The sequence below is a fragment of the Protopterus annectens genome, chromosome 13.part0 (genome assembly GCF_019279795.1).
Source record: "Protopterus annectens isolate FY-2018-M chromosome 13.part0, PAN1.0, whole genome shotgun sequence".
Lineage (NCBI taxonomy): Eukaryota > Metazoa > Chordata > Ceratodontiformes > Protopteridae > Protopterus > Protopterus annectens.
Genome location: NC_056747.1, coordinates 611157901 through 611177939, shown reverse-complemented (window position 1 = coordinate 611177939; position 20039 = coordinate 611157901). Strand labels below are relative to the sequence as shown.

General features: G+C 44.0%; 1 protein-coding gene across 2 annotated transcripts in view; it reads right to left on the bottom strand.

Moving 5' to 3' along the window:
- The window catches only part of TRIM37 (tripartite motif containing 37), a 2575817-nt gene that overhangs the window by 1070972 nt on the left and 1484806 nt on the right, over positions 1-20039 (bottom strand). For both annotated transcript variants that reach the window (XM_044054277.1, XM_044054276.1), the window contains exon 16: positions 10363-10578. In XM_044054277.1, the coding sequence (XP_043910212.1) occupies positions 10363-10578 (216 nt within the window). The remainder of the gene's footprint in view (positions 1-10362; positions 10579-20039) is intronic.

Here is a 20039-nt window from a genome sequence, read left to right as displayed (position 1 = left end):
GGCCTCCTTTCAGGAGTGCTGGTAGGATCTGTCAGACAAAGTGTCTTTGGACCCTTGGTTTTGCAAGCCTCTGCCACATGGGTGGTGTCTTCTGTTAGAGTCCCCCCCCCCCCCCACCGGGGGGAACTCTCTCTCCAGGTGGATCTTGGAAGGGACCCTGGGACTTTCTGAACCACATGTTTTGACCACCTCATGGATTCCCAGAAAGGTCCTTGGAGGAGTCGAAAAACATATGCCCACAACAGACAGAGTCTTATCATCCTGTTCACACCTGGATAATGTGTCTTTAACATTGGGGCCAAATGAAGAACTTCTGTCAAAGGGAGCACTAGTAAAGGAAAACTTCAAGGGCTCCATGAAATCACACAGGTGGATTCAGGCATGCCTCGTAATGGAAATCTCTGAACCCGCTGCCTCCTTTGCGGTACCTTAAGATGCATGTGTGATGAGCCTCACAGACGAATTAGAAATGGACTGTATGGTAGCCAACTGTGAGACAATTAAACTCTCTGCCTCAGAAGTAATGGTCCCAGAGAAAGAGATTTGGTGAGTTCTTTAATCAAATCCCTCTGGAGTTTGGTGAAGTGTGGCAAATAATTCAGTGACTAAAGTGCAAAGGTCGCTGAAGTATATACATGTTTCCAAATCTGTCCAGTGCTCTAGACTCCTCATTAGGGGAATAAACAGGGGACCTCTATTCTGCAAATTCCTTTCTTGTGGCTGCTGCTGTGACTATGGCATCAACTGATGCTCCTTTGCTCCATAATTCTCTACTTGGGTGGTACCAGTATCCTGTCTAGTCTCTTGGGGATTAGCTCAATGGAATCCAGTTCCTTCCATGCTAGTTGAGAGATCAAATCAATGAGCTCATCTGTGGGTGGAGTCAGTCAGGAGGTGCATGGGCCAGCCCCAAAGACTTCCAGGAATAGTGATGCCTCTTGGGAAGGGCTGCCAGTTGACCAACCACCCATTTGCTTGAGGATCTCTAATATGTCACCAAATGAGATGTCATCAGGTGGTGATCTTGGAGACCCTTCCCCCTCATTGAAATCGGTATCCTCAGTGACAGACTCTTGAGGAGAGTTCTAAGTCCCTCCTTTTGCACTTTCTCTTCCTAGGGACTTCAGCAGAATGTTCCAGAGAAGTACTGGAAGATATCACTATACCCAGAGGGTTATCCTTGAGACTTAGAGCTGGTTGTCCCTGTGGAACAGGAAGTTGAAGCTCAAGGTGCAAAGACGACTGGAGCTGGGAGGTAGGAGCCAAGGAAGGTGGATGTGTTCTTTCTCTTAGAGCAGAGAAAACTCTCTCCACTACCTTGGAAGCAAAATGCTTCAGACAGAAAGAACTGATGGCTCCAAGAAGACATGCATCCAAAACCACCAACTCCTTCCGACTCGAAAGCAAACCACTCAAGACAGGGGTCGAGTAAGTTCTGGACCCAAATGTCAAGGGCCGAGTTTCTGAGGGGCAGAGATGGCTCCGACATTCTCTGAGTCAACTCCAACACCTCAGATCTGGTGCTGATGATACAGCTTTGAGAGTCATCCTGCCCAGACGTGCTTGGAGTTGGTCCACTCAAAGACATTATCGGCGTAGACGATACAAGGATATTCAGATCCGATATGGAGAGATCCAGGATTCTCAGATCCAGATCCAACTGCTCTGAAATTCAAGGTTGGATTGCAGAAGTGGACAAAATATGTGGGGTAGTATAAATGAAGGTCTCCGGACCCAATGGGGTAGGTGCTGGAAGAACCCTCATTTGAATTTGCATCAACAGAAATTTCCTCATCATCTTATCCACATCTTCTTTAGTCAGACTTCTGGAGGACTGAGAAGCAGCAGCAATGAATGAAGTCCTAGAGTGGTGACGTCTTTCTAGGAAAGAAGATGGGACAATATCGGATCAAGAGTTGGAGAAGCCCAGATCTGAGGTTACCTGTCCTTGTGTTTCTTCAGATCCAAGGGGGTTGGATCAGACTTTGTAGATTCTGGATCCGAAGAAGTCAGATCGAGGGGTTAGGGCTTTGGATCGTATTGAATTGGATCAGACAGTTTAGATATTTTCAGAGGGGGCTCTGAGCTCAGAGCAGAAGAACCTCAAGGGTCCCAATGGACTCTTTTTGGCCTCTTTTTTGTCATCTTTCTTGGGGTTTTGAGTCCCAGATGCTCTATCAGAGGATGTCGAAGGCATTAATCCTTGCAAAATTAACTTATTTTTATGGTCAATAAGGGCCCTTGGATTAAAGACCTTACATATATCGCATGCATAATTCAAATGGGCTGCGCTTAAGCAATAAATGACAACTCTTGTGCATCCAATAATGGAATCTTATGGCTACAGGCCTTACATTTTTTAAAACCTGAAGGTTTCTCAGACATGCTTACGGGTATAAATAGTAACGGACAAGAAAAAGAAAGAAAAACATTTTTTTTTTAGATTTTAAATAGTTATGTAAAAGGGAAACAAAAGTATTACCAGAAATGGCAATTTAAAGTGACTACCTAACAGGTAAGGGAAAAGGGAGAGCAAAAGAGAAAATTCCAGCAATGGTATTAAGAAAAATACACTAAAAAGTGTAATAAGGGCAAGAGGATGAGAATCAATAAGAAAAAAGGCAATAAAGTCTGCTTTTACTCATGAAAAGTAAGTTACAACTCGAGAGCTAATATCAACCACGTTTGTATGCAAAGTTGGCAAACGAGATTTGAGGTATGGCAGGGGACTAGTGCATTATGGGTAAGGGAATAGCTCGAGAGCTTCGGTGTTCCATGAGTTGGGAAAACTGGCCGAGTCGGATCCAATCCCAACAGATGAAGAATGAAATAATAATACAAGACCAGATTCAACAATTTCACTGTAAAGAGTAAATGTTTCAGTCATAAAATAAACTGTGGAAGGTTTTTCCCCAAACAGAACTTAATCTGACCAGCAATGATGAAATACTAGTTGACTGTCGATTCCAGAAAGCTACTAAGAGGAAAACTCTGAAGGATTTGTTGTGAGACAGTTAATTTTCTACAGCTCTGCTATAGTTGGCAACAGTCTGAAGTGTGGAAGGTACCATTAAGCTTTGGAAGCTAGAGACTGTTGCATCCAGTGCAGAATACAACTCATACAGCTAAGGCTACTGCAGCAGTGACCAAATTATGAACATCCTTAAGAGATCTGAAACTGAACTTCCTAGTAAAAAGGCTGTATGAGATTCTAAAATGAAAAATGAACTTGAAGACACTACCAAGCTGTAGATCTATTTAACAAAATAGATTGTAACCATAAGGTATGAACTCGCACGTCCAGTTGTTAAGACAGTAGTATAATGACAATAAAACAATATGGTCACTAGTTAACTTATAATCTCAAAGTGCATTGTAAATAGCTAACATATGTGCTTAGGTGCTTTTGTTTAAGGAGCAATGTTAACTCAATCAGCAAATTATAACCAGCTAGAGTAACTGGTTGTAATATATGGATTTACATGCTTAGTAATGGCAAATTATTGAAAGTTCACCAGGCACACTGCCTGATTAGTATTACATAATCATGCACATAAAATGGCTGTACCACCAATCACTTTGGAAATAAGTACACCAGACTTGTGTTTTGCATACTACATAAAAATGTGGTAAATAATAAAATAATGTTCTTTAAAGAAAGACAAGAATATTGAAGTGCAGCATTAGCAAAACTGGCAAAACATATGACCTGAACATGCATCCTCTATTTCATTCTAGCAAGATCTGGTGCTAGATATTCAAAGTGCAGAAGACAATTTTTCTCTTCCCAGCATTAGTGGGTCCACACAATGAACTGGTCCTTTTAACAAGCCTGGCATTAATGTAAACTGAAAGACTATCCTGTGGTATATTCAAATAATAAATACTTAGGCGCAGCTGTTTCTTCCAATCCCACCCACATAATAGCAATTATAAACCATTGCAATCATTTAAAAACTTACTTGATAAATGAACATTTTAAATATTTCAGTTAGCTCTGTATCATTTATTTTCATTGCAAGCTAAGTGCAAATTAGAAGTTATGTACTCACCATAACGTTCCATCTGAGTAGGTGTATTCATTTGTCTGCAACCTGTGGGTTATGGATCCGATATCGGATCCGAACCGGCATGGTTTTCCAGCTATGGATCCAAGCTCTCAGCTCCTCCCCTCACCCATAATGCCCTGCTCTACCCTCATGACCTCAGATCGAGTTTGCCAAAGCAACAATACCCTCAAAAGGGTAACAAGGAATATGCAGGAAACTGAAAGGCCAGGGGGATAGGAGGGCGGGATGGTTGCAGACAAATGAATACACCTACTCAGATGGAGCGTTATGGTGAGTACATAACTTCTAAATCTGAAGTAGGATATTCATTGTCTGCAACCTGTGGGACAGAGTCCCCAGCTACCTGAATCTTGGGCGGCCATCATGGAAGGATATTCCGAGCACCCTGAGCCAAAGGATGCTCTACCCCTAGATGCAAGATCCAACTTATAGTGAGAAATAAATGTATGAGATGAAGCCCACGTGGCTGCTGCACAAATATCATCTAGAGGAATCCTAGCTTTGAAGGCTGCCGAGGTAGATACTGACCGGGTTGAATGGGCATGAACACCCCGGTGCGGGCCTTCCTGACGCTTGATAAGCCAATAAAATGCACTGTGAAATCCAGCGGGACAGAGAAACTTTAGAAATTGGCTTGCCCAAATTGAATTTTGCAAAGGAAATAAACAGCTGGTCGGATTGCCTATGACCAGCTGTCCTGTTGAGATAAAATCTAAGTTGCCTGTGAACATCTAGTGAGTGTAGCTTATATTCACCTTTGTTTTCATACTTAGGGAAGAAAACAGGGAGGTTAATGGATTGATTGATGTTTGCTTCAGAAGCGATTTTAGGAAGGAAGGACGGGTTGGTCCTGAGGGAGACACGGTCCGGATGAAATACCAAGTAAGGAGGTTTAGCTGATAAAGCTTGAAGTTCAGAAACTCTCTTGGCTGATGTAATGGCTACCAAAAGGCTGTCTTGTAGGACAAGAATTTGAGATCCACCGTGGCAGCTGGCTCGAAGGGGAGCGGTCAAGGCCTGTAGGACCAAAGAAAGGTCCCAAGGAGGAACTGCTTGCTTTATAGGGGCCTGAGAAGGAAAGTACCTTTAAGAAATGTTTTGCACAATTTGGCTGACATAAGAGGATTAGACTCTTGACCAATGTGATAGTGAGAAATTGCCGCCAGTTGAACTTTGACTGTGGAACTGCTGGCACCATCATTAAAGAGAGAGGTTAGAAAATCAAGCACTACAGGGAGAGGAACCGTGAAGGGATCTAGGCCTTGCCGCTCCGCCCACAGAGAAAGCGTTTCCATTTGCTTGATAAACCTTTCTAGTGGATGGTTTATGAGCCGCCACCAAAATAGCCTTTACCGGTGAAGAAATACCGGGAGTCCTTATCAAGAGTGGAACTGGAGCAGCCAAGCGGTCAGCTTCAGGTTGTCCAGGTTCGGAGGAGGAATGCAGGATGGATGGGATATCAGATCCGGAATGGGATCTAGAATCCAAGGAGGATTCACCGAGTGAGACCTTAGGAAGGGGAACCAGATCTGTCGAGGCCAGAATGGAGCAATGAGAATCATTCTGCAACCCACCCGAGAGGCTTTCTGAAGAACTTGCAGCATCAGAGGCAAGGGTGGATAGGCATACAGAAGACCGGGTGGCCAAGCATGCACCAGAGCGTCTCTTGGGGTACCTCCGGGAGGAGGTATTAGAGCGAAAAAACTGTCGCACTTGGTGTTTGAGGGAGAAGCAAAAAGATCGCATGAAGGGGTTCCCCACCGTGCGAATATGCGTTCTGCTACTTGAGAATTGAGAGACCACTCGTAAGGGGTCAGAATGGTGCGACTGAGCTTGTCCGCTAGGATGTTGGACCGACCCGGAATGTGCGTTGCTATGAGAAAGCGATTGGTGGAGATTGCCCATTCCCAAACTCTCATGGCCTCTCGACAAAGAGGGTAAGACCTTGTTCCCCCTTGCTTGTTGATGTACCAGACAACAGACATATTGTCCGATTGAATCGCAATTGTTCCCAAGGGAAGAAAGTCCTGAAGTGCTAGCAACGCTAAGAGCACTGCTCTCATCTCTAGAACATTGATATGCAGTAAGGTCTCTGAATCGTTCCAGGTGCCTTGGACTGTCCGGCCCGCAAAGTGCCCCCCCCACCCGAGGCGGGAGGCGTCCGTGGTCACCGTGGCGAGAGGGGGAGAAGCACAAAATGGGCGACCCTCGTGGAGATCCGGGAGTGGAGCCACCACAAGAGGGACCGCTTGCAAGCCTTGCTGATCGCTATGGGATGATGCATGGGAGAGCAAGGTATGACCACTGTACTAAGGCGTCCACTGTAGAATGCGCATATTGAGCCTTGCAAGAGGAAGAAGTGCTATCGGCGAAGCCATGGACCCTAGAGCCCTCAGGACCAACTCCGCTGGAACAGAACATGAATGGAGAATGGCCCGCACCTGGAGCTGCAGATTTAGAACTCTGTCCGCAGTGAGGAAGGCTCGTAAACTCCTTGTGTCTAGTCTGGCCCCTATGAAATCTAAGAGCTGAGTGGGTGCCAGGTTGGACTTGTTTGTATTTATTGTGATGCCCAGAAATGGAGCAAGATGGAGAAAGGAGTCTCGCGCCGAGAGAAGTAGATGCCTTGTTGGGGCGGTAAGGAGCCAGTCGTCCAGGTAGGGAAAGACCTGCACAACCTGAAGCCTCAGGTGGGCCGCTACCACTGCTAGTACTTTGGTAAACACCCTGGGGGCTGTGGTGAGACCAAAGGGAAGGACCCGGAACTGGTAGTGACTGGCTCCCAGCCGGCGGAGAAACCTCCTGGAGCGTCTGTCCATTAGGATGTGGTAGTACGCGTCCTTGAGATCTATCGAGCACATCCAGTGGCCTTCTCCCAGAAGGGGGAGAATAGATTGTAGAGTGACCATTCGGAATTTTTCTTTGGGGACTGCCAGATTCAAGAGAGAGAGGTCTAGGATTGGTCTTAGTTCCCCCGTCTTTTTTGGCACTAAAAGGAACCTGGAGTAGAACCCTGATCCGATCTGGTCTGGGGAGCGGGCTGGATGGCTCTTTTCTCTAGCAGATGGCCAATTTCTGCCAAAGCGGCCTCCCTTTGACCGGGTGGTACGTCTGGGAGGGACTTCATCTTTGGAAGGTGAAGGAAAGGAATGCGATATCCCCTGGATATGATTTGGAGAACCCAGCGGTCCGATGTTATGGACTCCCATGCCGCTAGGTGCCCAACGTCCCCGACTGCCTCCAGAGTAGAGCAGTCGGGCAACCCCTCAGGGTTGCTGTGCGGGCCGTTCAGAGAAAGGTTCCCTGGACCCGAAGTTTCTGGGAGCCCCTCTGCCTCTAGGGCGGCGTCCTCCCTGTCCTCCTCTGCCACGGAAGGACTGGTTGTCCGGAGCAGGCTGGGACTGCTGCGACTTCCGGAACCACATCTTCTTCTGACCCTTTTGGTTCCTAGAATAGGGCCTCTGGGGTGCAGAGAAGCGGATTCCGACGGCAGACAGCGTCTTCCCGTCCTTCTCGCTCTGGGTCAGCGTCTCGAGCGGTCTTGCCAAACAGAGCAGAACCATCAAAGGCGTTCGCAAACGACGCCTTGAAGGGCTCAGAAAAATCGCAGTGGCGGAGCCAGGCCTGACGTCTAGTGACCAGTCCTGTCCCCGCAGCTCTAGCGGCGCCCTCCGTAGCATGGGAGAGTAGCCGCATAGAAGTATTTGTGACTGACCTAAGAGTGGCCATTTTGGTGGAGTGCAGAGCTCTGTCCTCCTCCGAAATGGACTCAGGGGGGGATGCAGCGTACTCTTTAATAAGGTCTCGCTGCATCCGAATAACATGTGCCAAATAGTTCAGCGCCCTTACCGAGAAGGTCGCCGAACTGAACATCCGCTTCCCCAAGCGGTCCATCATCCGAGACTCCTTGCTCGGTGGGTGGACTGAGGGACTCTCCTGAGCCAGTTCCCTCTTTGTGGCGCCGCCATCAACATGGCATCTACAGGAGGCCCCTTACTCCAATGGGTCCTGTCAGAAGGCGGGCTAAGGATTTTATCAGGTCTTTTGGGAATTGGCTCCACGGTGTCCGGTTCCTTCCATGCCCTGGTGGTAATAAGGTCCACCAGCGGGTCGGCAGGGGACACCCAAGAGGTAAACGGGCCCGTTTGAATGCCTCCAAGAACACGGACTCGTCCGAGGAAGACTTGGGGCAGACCACCCCGATACGGAGCATTTCCATGCTGTCTCCGAACGAGACATCCTCGCGGGGTGACCGTGGGGAGCCTTCCCCTTCCTCCAAGTCCGTGCCTTCAGTGAGAGACTCAGGAGTCAATGTGCCTCCTTTTGCGTATGCTTGCGAGGAGCCTCCTCTGGGGGCTGTCAGAGGAGTCCTCGCAGCAGCAATTTGCTCCATGGGAGCAACTTGGGGCACAGAAGCGGGCTGTCCCAGGGGCCGGATGGTGGAAGCCTGGCCCAGTGCAGAGGGAGCGGGGCGGAGCCGAAGCAAGTGCCGGGGTCCGGAGACCCTCAACAGAGCCCTCTCCACTACATCAAAAGCCGAAGGGGAGCCGACCTCGACCAAAGGATCCGACAATCGGCTCCCCCTCGGATCCGAAGAGTGGATCGGAGCCGGCGCGGCACTCGGATCCGAAGGGACAGTGCGCTCCGACACAGACGGCGCCGAAGGAGCACTGATCCCCCCGGATCCGAAGCTCGGATCCAGGCTCCGAGAGATCGGGTCCGACGCACTCGAGGGCATGGTCGGATCCGGTACCAAGTACTATCGGCTCCGACCTCCCCGGCTCGGCTGCTCGGCTCCAGTTGCTCCGAACCCGGAAGCGGGTCGGAGAAGGAGCAATAGGCTTGAAAAGGGTGTTGAGCTCCCCGAGGGGAGGCAAGAGCACTCCCATCTGCATCTGGGCCTGGATGAACCTTCGCATCATCCGGTCCAGATCAGCATCGAGGCTATGGGTAGATCTCGGCGAGGCTACCGAGGTAGGCCTGGAATGCCTCCTCGATAGCCTCGCCGGAGATCGGGTCTCCTCCTCCTCAGGACCCGGTGAGAAGCACACAGGTGACCGGAGCCGAGAAGGAGGAGACCGCACAAGAGCCGGGGAGAAGCCCGCTTGGCTGGCGGGGCCGAAACAGAGGTCTCGGCCCGCCGCTTGTGGTGCTTCTCCCTCCGGTCCTTTTTAGATGCATCCCTCTCCTGTCCTGAAGCGGGAGTTTGAGTCCCAGGAGCAGGAGGGGTGCTACAGGGAACAGCTGCAGCCGCAGGAGTCCCCGAAGGAGCGGGGGTCGGAGCCGAGTCCGGCGGTAAAAGACCCGCCAAGACCAGCTTGGACCTCCGCTCCCTCAGTGCCCTGGGGTTGAACCCTGCACAAATGGAACAACCAGATGTGAGGTGTTCAACCCCAAGACACTTAACACACCGAGTGTGGCCATCAGCCGGTGAGAGCTTATGGCCACACTCGGAGCATTTAGAGAATATTGACTTAGGCTGTTCAGCCATAGTCACTAAAGCTAACCAAAAGTTACAGAAGTAACTTAAAACAATAAAACAATAAAGAAGCACACAGGCCTCACACACACTCTACGCACAGCGAGGGAGGGATAAAATATACTACTGAAAATTAAATTAAACTAAAAACAGTCAATAATAATAGGAAACCTACAACTTTCACACAAAAAAGGTTAAAGAAAGCAAAAATATTCTATTCTTGAACAAGAAAAATCCACTTAGCTGAGAGCTATGAGAACCACATCCAGTTACCAGCGCGGCAAACAAGATCTGAGGTCATGAGGGTAGAGCAGGGCATTATGGGTGAGGGGAGGAGCTGAGAGCTTGGATCCATAGCTGGAAAACCATGCCGGTTCGGATCCGATATCGGATCCATAACCCACAGGTTGCAGACAAATGAATATCCTACTTCAGATTAGATGTTTTGTAAACATACATGTTATTACATCTCAATGTGTCAAATATTTAGTAGCTAAACTAAAATCATGGTAATTTTCACTTGTAGGATTTATTATAAAATTAAATTATGCACTCCTCACTCTGTGTCAATCACTGTCTTTATAAAATTACAGTACATAAGCTCTGAAGTAGTTGTACATACACATTTCAACTACCACTAATACATTTTCCAAATATCAGGCATTTATTAGAAATGCTGGTTTCAGACAACTAATCTGCTTCACAAAAAAACGCAGTTCCAAATAAAATTAAATAACAGTATATAGCATTACAGGAGTACACATACATGCATATATGGAGAGGAAAAAAAAATAGAAACAAGCAAACACTTACATCTAATTCCTCTTGGTGATTCTTTATCTCCAGCTCCTTTTCTTCTCTTGTTTCACTTACTGGTACAGTGGTCACTCCTTGTAAAAGAGCCTCAGCAACACATGGAGATTTCTTTGGGCGTGAGTCACGACCATCAGCACTCTGAGGACTGAGTCGAGTATCAGGTGTGGACACACCTTGCAACTTCTGATTACGGGTTAGTTCAATTGCAAGTCTCTAAAAAGGTAGAAGTAAAATATGTACACAATACATAACTATATAAAAGGCATTGTGATTAATATTCCATCTTGAGGGGGGAAAAATAGGCCAATAGTTCAAACCCACTATAAAGTGATGCATGCTGGCCACCTGGCACAGAAGTTTTACTCCTGGCTACACAAACCAACAACAACGTTTTGATTAGCAGACCCACAGTTACAGGGGTGGCAAGAAATGGAAGAATGACAGGGATGATACCAGCTCTTCCATCACTGAATTGTGAAGGTTGGACAACTCAAATCTCATCACACTATCCAGGAGAGACTTGAGGTCAGGGTTGCCAGACGTCCCTATTTGGGTGGGACTGTCCAGAAATCAGCAGCCTGATCCCGAGTCCCGCCCTGCCGGTTTAAATCCTGGCCAGCCTCCGCTTTGTTTGTGTTTTTTTTTTTTGATTGGCCCGTATACCTGGCATACGGGCCAATCAAAAATTGCTAAACACAGAGCTTCTTGTGTTCCGCATTAAACAGGAGAAGCTCCGTGGCGATTTTTGATTGGCCCATATGCCGGTATACGGGCCAATCAAAAATTGCTAAACACGGAGCTACTTGTGTTGAATGTGGAACTGCAATGCATTAAACACGAGAAGCTCTGTGCTTAGTGCAGAGCTACTGTTCTTTAATGTGGAACTGTGTTCCGCATTAAAGACCTTTTTTTTTTTTTTTTTTTTTTTTTTTTTGGGGTCTTCACTTGCCGTGAGAGACCTTCTTATTTATTTTTTTTGTCCCTACCTGGGGGGCTGGAAATCTGGCAACCCTGCCTGAGCTAGATATCTGCTGCAGCAAGTAAAGGAAGCTCTTCCTTGCTGGCATCATTGAACAGCTTAGGTCAAAGCATGCATGCAAAGGCTTAAAGTCAGGAATACTGGGGGAGCAAATGGCTTTAACTAAAGAAATTATTATTTTGAGCTGAGACACAGTATCTAAATTGCCTATACACAGTAAAATCTTTACTAAGTTTAACACTTTTGGCTGCCAAAAAATTGTTCTTACAAAAATAGAGATCACAATAAAAGCCAGCTGTAACTAAAGTACTGACTATTTTAAACGAGATAAAAACAAAGTTATGTACTCACCAGAATGATGCATCTGTGTTGTCTGTTTTCGTCCTTCCTCAACAGATTCAATCTTTTTGCTTTCCCTCTCAATTCCAGGTGCAGCAGTGTTGGAACTGTGGTGTTCCAAGTTCAGTCTACCATCTTGCACCAAAAAATGTACCCAGTAAAAACATACTCCAATTTAAATTACATTTCAGTTAGAAAGAAGAGGAGGAAGACTGGAGCTCATCCAGTAAGGAAGGCAAGGAATACTCTCTCAGGATATCCTAGGAGCTCAAATGAAAAACTTCCAAAGCAGGAAGGGGGCTGGGGACAGGAGGTTGAGGAAGGATGAAAAATAAGACAAAACAGATGCATCTTTATGGTGAGTACATAACTTTTGTATGTGATGTCTTTTTCGTCTCTCTCTCAACTGATGGAAAATAGTCTCCAGCTAGAGAAAACCCTGGGTGGTCCTCAAGGAAAGATATTCCAGAGTACAAAACAGCCAAATGCTGCCCTATTCCTACATAAGATACCCAGTTTGTAATAAGCAATAAATGTGTGAGCACTGGACCAAGTAGCAGCTGCACACGTCATCAAAGGCAGATGATGCAACCACAGATCTGGTGAAATGAGCCTTAGCGGATTTAGGTAATGTTAACCCTTTAGTCTTATAAACAAAGGAAGTGCAATCAGCTAGCCATCTGGCTGAAGTTACTAATGAAACCACCTTACAACATTTTGCCTTAGAAAAGGAGACAAACAATTGGTCAGATTTCCTGTAAGCTTTAGTTCTATGGAGATAGAATCTAAGCTATGTACATCCAACAAATGCAGCATGTATTCTCCCTTGCTGGAAAATTTTGAAAAGGAAACAAGTAGGTTGATGGACTGACTGACAGCTGTTTCTCATGCCACCTTAGGTAGATAAAATAAAGGTGTGTCCGAAAGGTTTCCCTAGCATTATAAAAAAACAAGTATAGCAACTAGGAAGAAAGCACCTGGAGTTCTGATAGTAGTCTATCTGATTTAACTGCAACCAGGAAAATGTTTTCTCCATGACAAGAATTTTAAGTCCACTTTGGCAGAGGGCACAAATGGGGGGCTAGATTAAAGCCTGAAAAAATAGTGTTAAGTCCCATGGAGCAGCAGGGTCTTTAATAGGTGGTCGAAGTAAATTTGAAAAAGGCCTTACAATTACATAATCTACGTAAAGCCAAGCAAAAATGGTTTTCACCCAAGTGAAAATTAGAAATGGCAGTAAGTTGGACCTTAATTGTAGAATACTATCTCCACCGTAGAAAATGGAAGCACTGGAGTCAAAAATAGCTGGAATAGGTGCTGAAAATGGATCTCACCTATGGAGAACACAAATGGAAAATCTTTTCCATCTGCTCTTATAAATCTTTCTTATAGAAACTTTTTGGGATGAAGAAAGAATATGGTAAACTGGGGAAGCAAGCTTGGACTGCCCAGTCATCACTGGAAGTAGAGAAAACATGCAGTCAATTTGAGGATCTGAATATATGGCTGAGGTGTCCCAGATATTAGAAGGTCCTGAGAAGGATAACACCCAGGGAGGGTGAACTAGATGAGGCCAAAGGAAGGGAAACAGCACTTGTTGAGATCAGAATGGGGCAATGAGGATTACTTTGCTCTTCAGCTGAAATGCTTTCTGAAGAAATTTGGGGATGAGAGAAGTGGGGGGGGGGGGAGACAACCGTGAATCAGAGAGTCTCTCGTTGACTCCCTCTCTGGAAGGATCAGGATCAGGGCAGAGTACCTGCTGCACTTGGAACTGAGGGGGGAGCAAAAAGGTCACATGTTGAGGAACAGATGAAAAAGACAACAGCAGATCTACAGCTGGGATCTTCAGACAAGGGAAGCAGCATATTATGTAGAAATAAAACTATTTCTAGGATCACCTCCAGCTATCACACAAGACCAAAGTCCTAAAAGTGCAATCAAGAGCTAAAAATACAGCATCGCTGGGTGCTGACAAAATCCATGAATGCATCTTAAATAGCATGAAGCATGATTTAAGCCACACCCCCTAACAACAATGTTCAATCTCAGTCTCCATACAAGTTCTGTACCAAATAAATGGAGAACAGCTACAGTCATTCCCCTGCATAAGGGATTATCTTCCATAGACCCAGGCAATTACAGGCACACAAGTCTGATCAGCCTTACATAAAAGCCATGGAAAGACTTATCATGGAATTAATCATTCAGGACACAGGAAACCTCCAAACACTGGACTCGTCTCAATTCAGGTTCATCATGCTTACTCATCTTGGTGGAGTTTTTTTGAAAAGGTCATCAAAGCAATGGATGAATGTAAAATGGTACACAATGCATACCACAACCTGTTCAAAGCTTTTGACACAATTATACACTCAGGCATAGTAGAAAAGTTAAATAAACTGGCAATAAATCCCTGTGTCATGCACTGAATTGCCAAATGGCTCAAAGATAGGATGCAGATAATCAAAATAGGGGGAGTTACCTCCACAGAGAGACCAGTCACCAGAAGAGTCCTACAGGGTTCTGTGCTGGGACCTCTCCTGTTTGGCATCTACTTTTCTGAAGTAAAAGCCAATGCCAAAGGCTTCTGGATGACTGCAAGCTAGGAGAGGTCACTGAATCCCCAAAGACTTGGCCATCATGCAGGAAGGTTGGTCTCAAACAAATAACTGGTGCTAGAATCCTGGACTAAAGCTAAATGCCAAAAATGCATTATTGCATCCATTGGGAAGTCATCTACTCCAAGGAACTACAACAATGACAATACGCCCTTAAGAGTTGACCCAGCTGTCTGGGATTTGGGAACTTATGTGGACAGTAACCTAACTTTTGACCAAAATGTGTTTACTGTTGTAAGCAAATATTTCTATACTGCACAGCTTATAAAAAGAGGGCTAACGTCTACATCTAGGAATGTCATTGCCCCTCTTTATTCAGCCCTTATTAGGCCAATTATTGAATATAATGCCCCCTTTGGCATGTATTTGCCCAAACACATACAACTAGAACACTCAGATACCTTACTAAAAGGATACAAGGCCTAAACAAAATGTCTTACATGGGCTGACTCAAAGCCCTGTAACTAAACTCAGTATCCTAAAGACTGATAAGCAGTGACCTGTGTTGGGCAAACAAGGGATCCTCTGAACAATTACTGATATATCTGCACATCAGCAAGTCAAATGACATCAGAAATATTTGGTCTAGATAATTAAACCTCTTCTGCAACATTAACAGAAACGTTTGGTGGGACAGGTATATTCTGCAGGGGATATTGCTACTGTGGAACAGACTCCTCATCTACATAAAAAAAAAAAAAAATTCCTCCTGTTCATATTCAAGCGAAACTTAGATGTATGGATGAGAAACAGAAAATTTATCCCAGGACTGCCCCCTGTACTACTAATGGACAGAGACAGCTGCTAAATGCTTTATTCCATGCAGGGGTCCCCTCAAATTATCTATGGTATGATTGACAGTTATTCTCAATAGGGGTAATACATATTTTTATTGAGCATGGGATAGGTAAGGTTAATCTATAACTAAATGGGACAGGTTATTTACAGCACAAAAACAGAAAATGGCTAGGCTTAAAATGGACCACAAGGTACAGTTGCCAACTTTTCATGTCAAAAATTCAGGACATGTATGTGAAAGCAAAATGCATGTAAGTTTGGTACCCCCGTCCCCTCCCATGCAGCCCTTCCGGTGTCCCATTACTTGGCTATTTCTCCATTTCTTCCCGGTTCCCATAAACACTGCTCAAAATTCTCAGTGTGCATATTGTTTTCTGCTTTACTTCTACAATGATTACAGAGATTTGGATTTAATTTAAAACTTTTATTTCAAATTTTATAGCACGTACACTTATAGACATTTGCTAAACAAAGTAATATAATCTCACAATGAAAACAGACTTGGCATTAAAACTTTTCTGACTTTGAAACTCACATCCACTGAAACAGCATTGAAACCCACATTCAAAGAAAATGCATCTAGCCAGTGGTGGACTAAGTTTACCTTTGGACTGTTTTCAAATCATAGGTCCCTTGCACACATTTTTAGGAATATGTAAAAGTTATTTGATTCACCTTCCTGATTGTAGTAAATTATAATATATAATAATCAAATTACATCCCTTGCATAATACAGCAGCACTTGTTAGAGCATGTATAGTTTTGAACATTTTTCCAGTAAGCAATGAAACAAAACATATGAACCAATGACGACAAAACTGCCCAATTGAGAACATTTCAACTATAAAAGCCCACTCAGACTTCTGTCATTACAATCCACCAATATCAGTCAATATGCACAGTCTCTGCAGAAGTAAAAGTCATCTGAATAATTCCACATTAAAGAGATCTGCGACTAATGAAAAGATTGATGCTAGCAAACAACTTTATATTTTAGTATTTCATCTACAAATTCAGTGCCTGCTGCCCTTGAAGAATAAATTGCCTATGTTACATTAAAAAAAATAATAAGCAGGTAATATTGCAATAAGGAATGGATAGCACACCCACAAAAAGAAACAATTAAAAGACTTCTTTGATCTCATTAAATGATCAAGTCCCCGTCAATAATACTGAAATGCATAATGAAGTGCAACAAAAATATTCTATGTAATCACTTAGTGAAAACATGAGTAAAACAGCATCATAAATAAAAACAGTTTCATAATTTAGTAGTCTGTTTCAAAATACATTTAATATTCATGGAGTCATTCAGACCTAGTATCTTTTGCTTGCAACTTTAGCCACCAACATAGTTACTTAATATCCAATAACAGTACTTTGACATATTCCTTTATAGCTACATATGCAAACAGACTGTGGAACGAGTAGGTAAAACTGTCCAAACACAGATGTAAACAATCAGTCACACAGACGCAGAAGACTGTTTTCATCTTCTGCGTCTGTGCGCGACTGGGTGCAAAGGGTGTTGTTCTTAAAGAAGAACACCCTTAAATTAACAAAAAAAGTCATTTTGTTTTTAAAATGAAAAGAAAATTAATCTCCTGCCATTTTTTCAGAACAATATGCTGTCTTTTCCATTTTCAGAACAGTGTCCCTTAATTCAGGACAGACCAGAAAAATTCTGTACAGTTGGCAACCTTAAGGGTAGACAGCAGAGTACTTGTCTAAGAACCTATAAAAGGAATTTGTGGGAACAATACTTGCACAATAGTGTTCAGGAGGAGGATTAATATTTAAGGAAGGCTGAAACTGAGCAATTTATGCAATGTTGACATGAATTATAATTGTTAAAAAGTAAAACATACCCATCCATCTATCCACAACCCCTTTTTCCCATTTTGTATATGAGATCGGGGTGCAACTTCTACAGTGACAACAAACATCTAGAGCCAAGATTTACACTGCCGGGTGGCTAGCCCTGCCGCTGTAGTTTTTCCATATCACACACTCATACACACACTCACACTTATGACCAGTTTAGTGAGTCCAGCTCTTGATTCTTATGTTAAGCTTCTAGCTGGGTTGCCTTTTGTGCCAAGCCTGCATAAACTCGCTCCGCCTATGCAGGTCTTTGATACATTGGAAGAAAGTGGTGCTGTGTCTAAGGCATGCAGGTGGGTGTGTACATGGATCTTATAATGCAATAGCATCAAATTCAGGATTGATATATTTTATACCAACTTCCTAACAGTGTATACAAACTCCCCATAGCCTGAAAGGATACAGCAAGTAACAGAAAATTAATATATGAAATAAAGCTGTGATACAGGAATGATCTGTTGTTGTACAGGTGTCTGTGTCACTGGCAATCTGGGTTCAGGAACATGCCTGAACCAGCAACTGTTGCAGTGGATGACCAATTTAGCTTCTTCTGAAACTCTCCACTACATAAGGCTGTGAGCCACAACAGCATATCAGTGACAGCTGCAGTGTACTCTGTGTACTCCTGGTAGGTCTTATTTTTTTTTGGGGGGGGGGGTGGGGAGCACCACTGCACATGTTAAAACAGGGCCTTCACAACTGCATAAAAACTGGGAAAACAGCTTATTAGCACCAATTTGCAGAAGACCAAACTGCTTTGTTAACCCAGTTGGAATAAGAGAGGCTAAAAACTCAAATATGTGTTTTCACATGCAGTAAGGGTACTGAGAACATGGGTGGTGAGGACAACTTAAGTAAATGCCATCCATACACATGTAAAAACTGAGAGAAATGGGATAAAGCACATGTCCTCATAAAATATATTGCTCTTAGTAAGACAAACATGCTTCAGCCAGGCTTGAAAAGTGCATTGCATTAACATCTACTTGCCTTACTCAAACAGGTAGATCACTGTGGTGCTCCAGAGGTGGTGCTATGCCATAGCTAAACTTTACTAAGGGGTTTATAAATACCTGTCTCAGATCAATCTGAATCAAAGTGAGTCAGAGGGTACCTAAAACACAATGCCACATTCAGGTTGCATCTATCATAAGCTGTTCAACTGTAGAGCATGAATATAAATAGGCTAGTCCTAGCCAGACCATGCACAAATGGTTGTTTGCACTCTGTTCCACAGATTCAGCATATATTTGGCACTAGACAATGCCAACGTTAGATTATGGGAATCCCACATTGCTAAAAAATCTAGATATATTGCCACTGATAACTCACTGCACATTTTTTTGGTAAATACTATTTACTTTGGATTTTGTAAAACAAACATAGCTTTATTATATACATTCAAAAAGAAATAAAACTTGCTTTGAATTTAATCCAAGAATGTCAGGCAAGTAAAACCTTTACCATTTCTGCCACAACAGTCACTAATGAGTTATTCCTAGGCACAGCACTACAGCCTAACTGTCCAGTTCTTCTACTAAATAGAAAAAATTTACTCTTAACTTTGTAATATGTTACAGTTCAATGATGTCACCAATCAGAAAAACACTCACAAAATAGCAGAAGTGTCAAATTTCAATCCATAAATATTGGCCATGAAAAATACTGCAGAATAAATTCAAGAAATATATGTTTTGCTAATCCAGTTCCATGGCATAGTGGGATGAAGCCCTAACTATGCTACAGGTGACCCAAGTTCAATTAGAGGCTCAGGATCATGTAGGAGCTGGCTAAGGAGGATGCAAGTTAGTGGACAGTGCTGGCTCGCCTATCCTGGGTGAGAAGGTTGGCAGCCATGGCTCACTACAAGAGTGAACCTACTGCAAGCATCAGGTATTACTCCAGTGAAGAGAGAGCCTGCTGAGCCCACATGTCAGTGTGTAGATGCACTACAAGTCAATGTGAATTTGTCAAGTGGAGGCAAACTTCTCCTTGGGAGACAACAAAAGCAGAGCTTAGAAGAGCTGTCAAGAGGGGGTGGGGTGCTCCCAGACAAAGGGTAAGCCACTACCTGCCATACGGGACCAGCAAACTGACTCACTCTCTACTATTTGCCTTGCCAGGGAAGAGGTGACCAATCCTAATTCTTGGATCAAAATGAATGAGCTGTACAGCTCTTGAATAGATTGGGAATGCTCAGCTCATGTCCTACTGGAACAAACAGGCTCACTGGGTACAGCGAGGAGCCATTGTGCAAGGAAGGTTCTGAGGGAAACAAAAAAAATCAGGTTTGCTTGAACAGTTTCCAAAGCTCCTGCCAGTTTTCGGAAGCCAACATAAACCTTTCTAGTGGTATATAATGATTATTATATGACTGGCCAGAAATAATCAAAAAGGAGCATGCTGATTGGTCAGCCCAACCAGCATGTCCGTTGTAAATCCAAGAATATACCAATGTAAAAAGGTCTCGTCACCCGGACATTTTTCCATAAGTACATCCCACAAAAATTTTACTTTTCTTTTTTTTTTTTTCAATAAATTTGCAAAACTGAAGACCTTAAATGAATGAGGGAGATGGCACAGAGAAAATACAAGGATAATCAAGTACGTTCTGCAAAACTAAAGGAACTTACCCAATTATCCTTTTATTTTCTCTGTTCCATCTCTCCCAAATATTAAAAATCTCCCAGTTTCTTGGTTTCTTAAGTAATTAAAAAAAATAAATAAAAAGCAATGGAGATCTTCCTTTCTCCATTGCTTCCTTTACACAGCACTAATGTACTGTGTAAGCGTGGGAATGCAAGTCCCACACACATGTGCAGCACATCCAGAAAGCCCCAGGATACCGGAGAAAATGAGGAGGGCCACCACAGAGACATTATTTAAGAAAAGTAATTTTTTTCTTTCTTAAATAATGTCATTGTATAATAGCAATACCAAACTCTGTGGTGTGGTATATTGAAGATTTACCCACATTTGGCGTCATTTAATCATTTGGGCTTCGCCCTCGTGATTAAACCACACCAGCTGTGGGTAAATCTTCAATATACCAC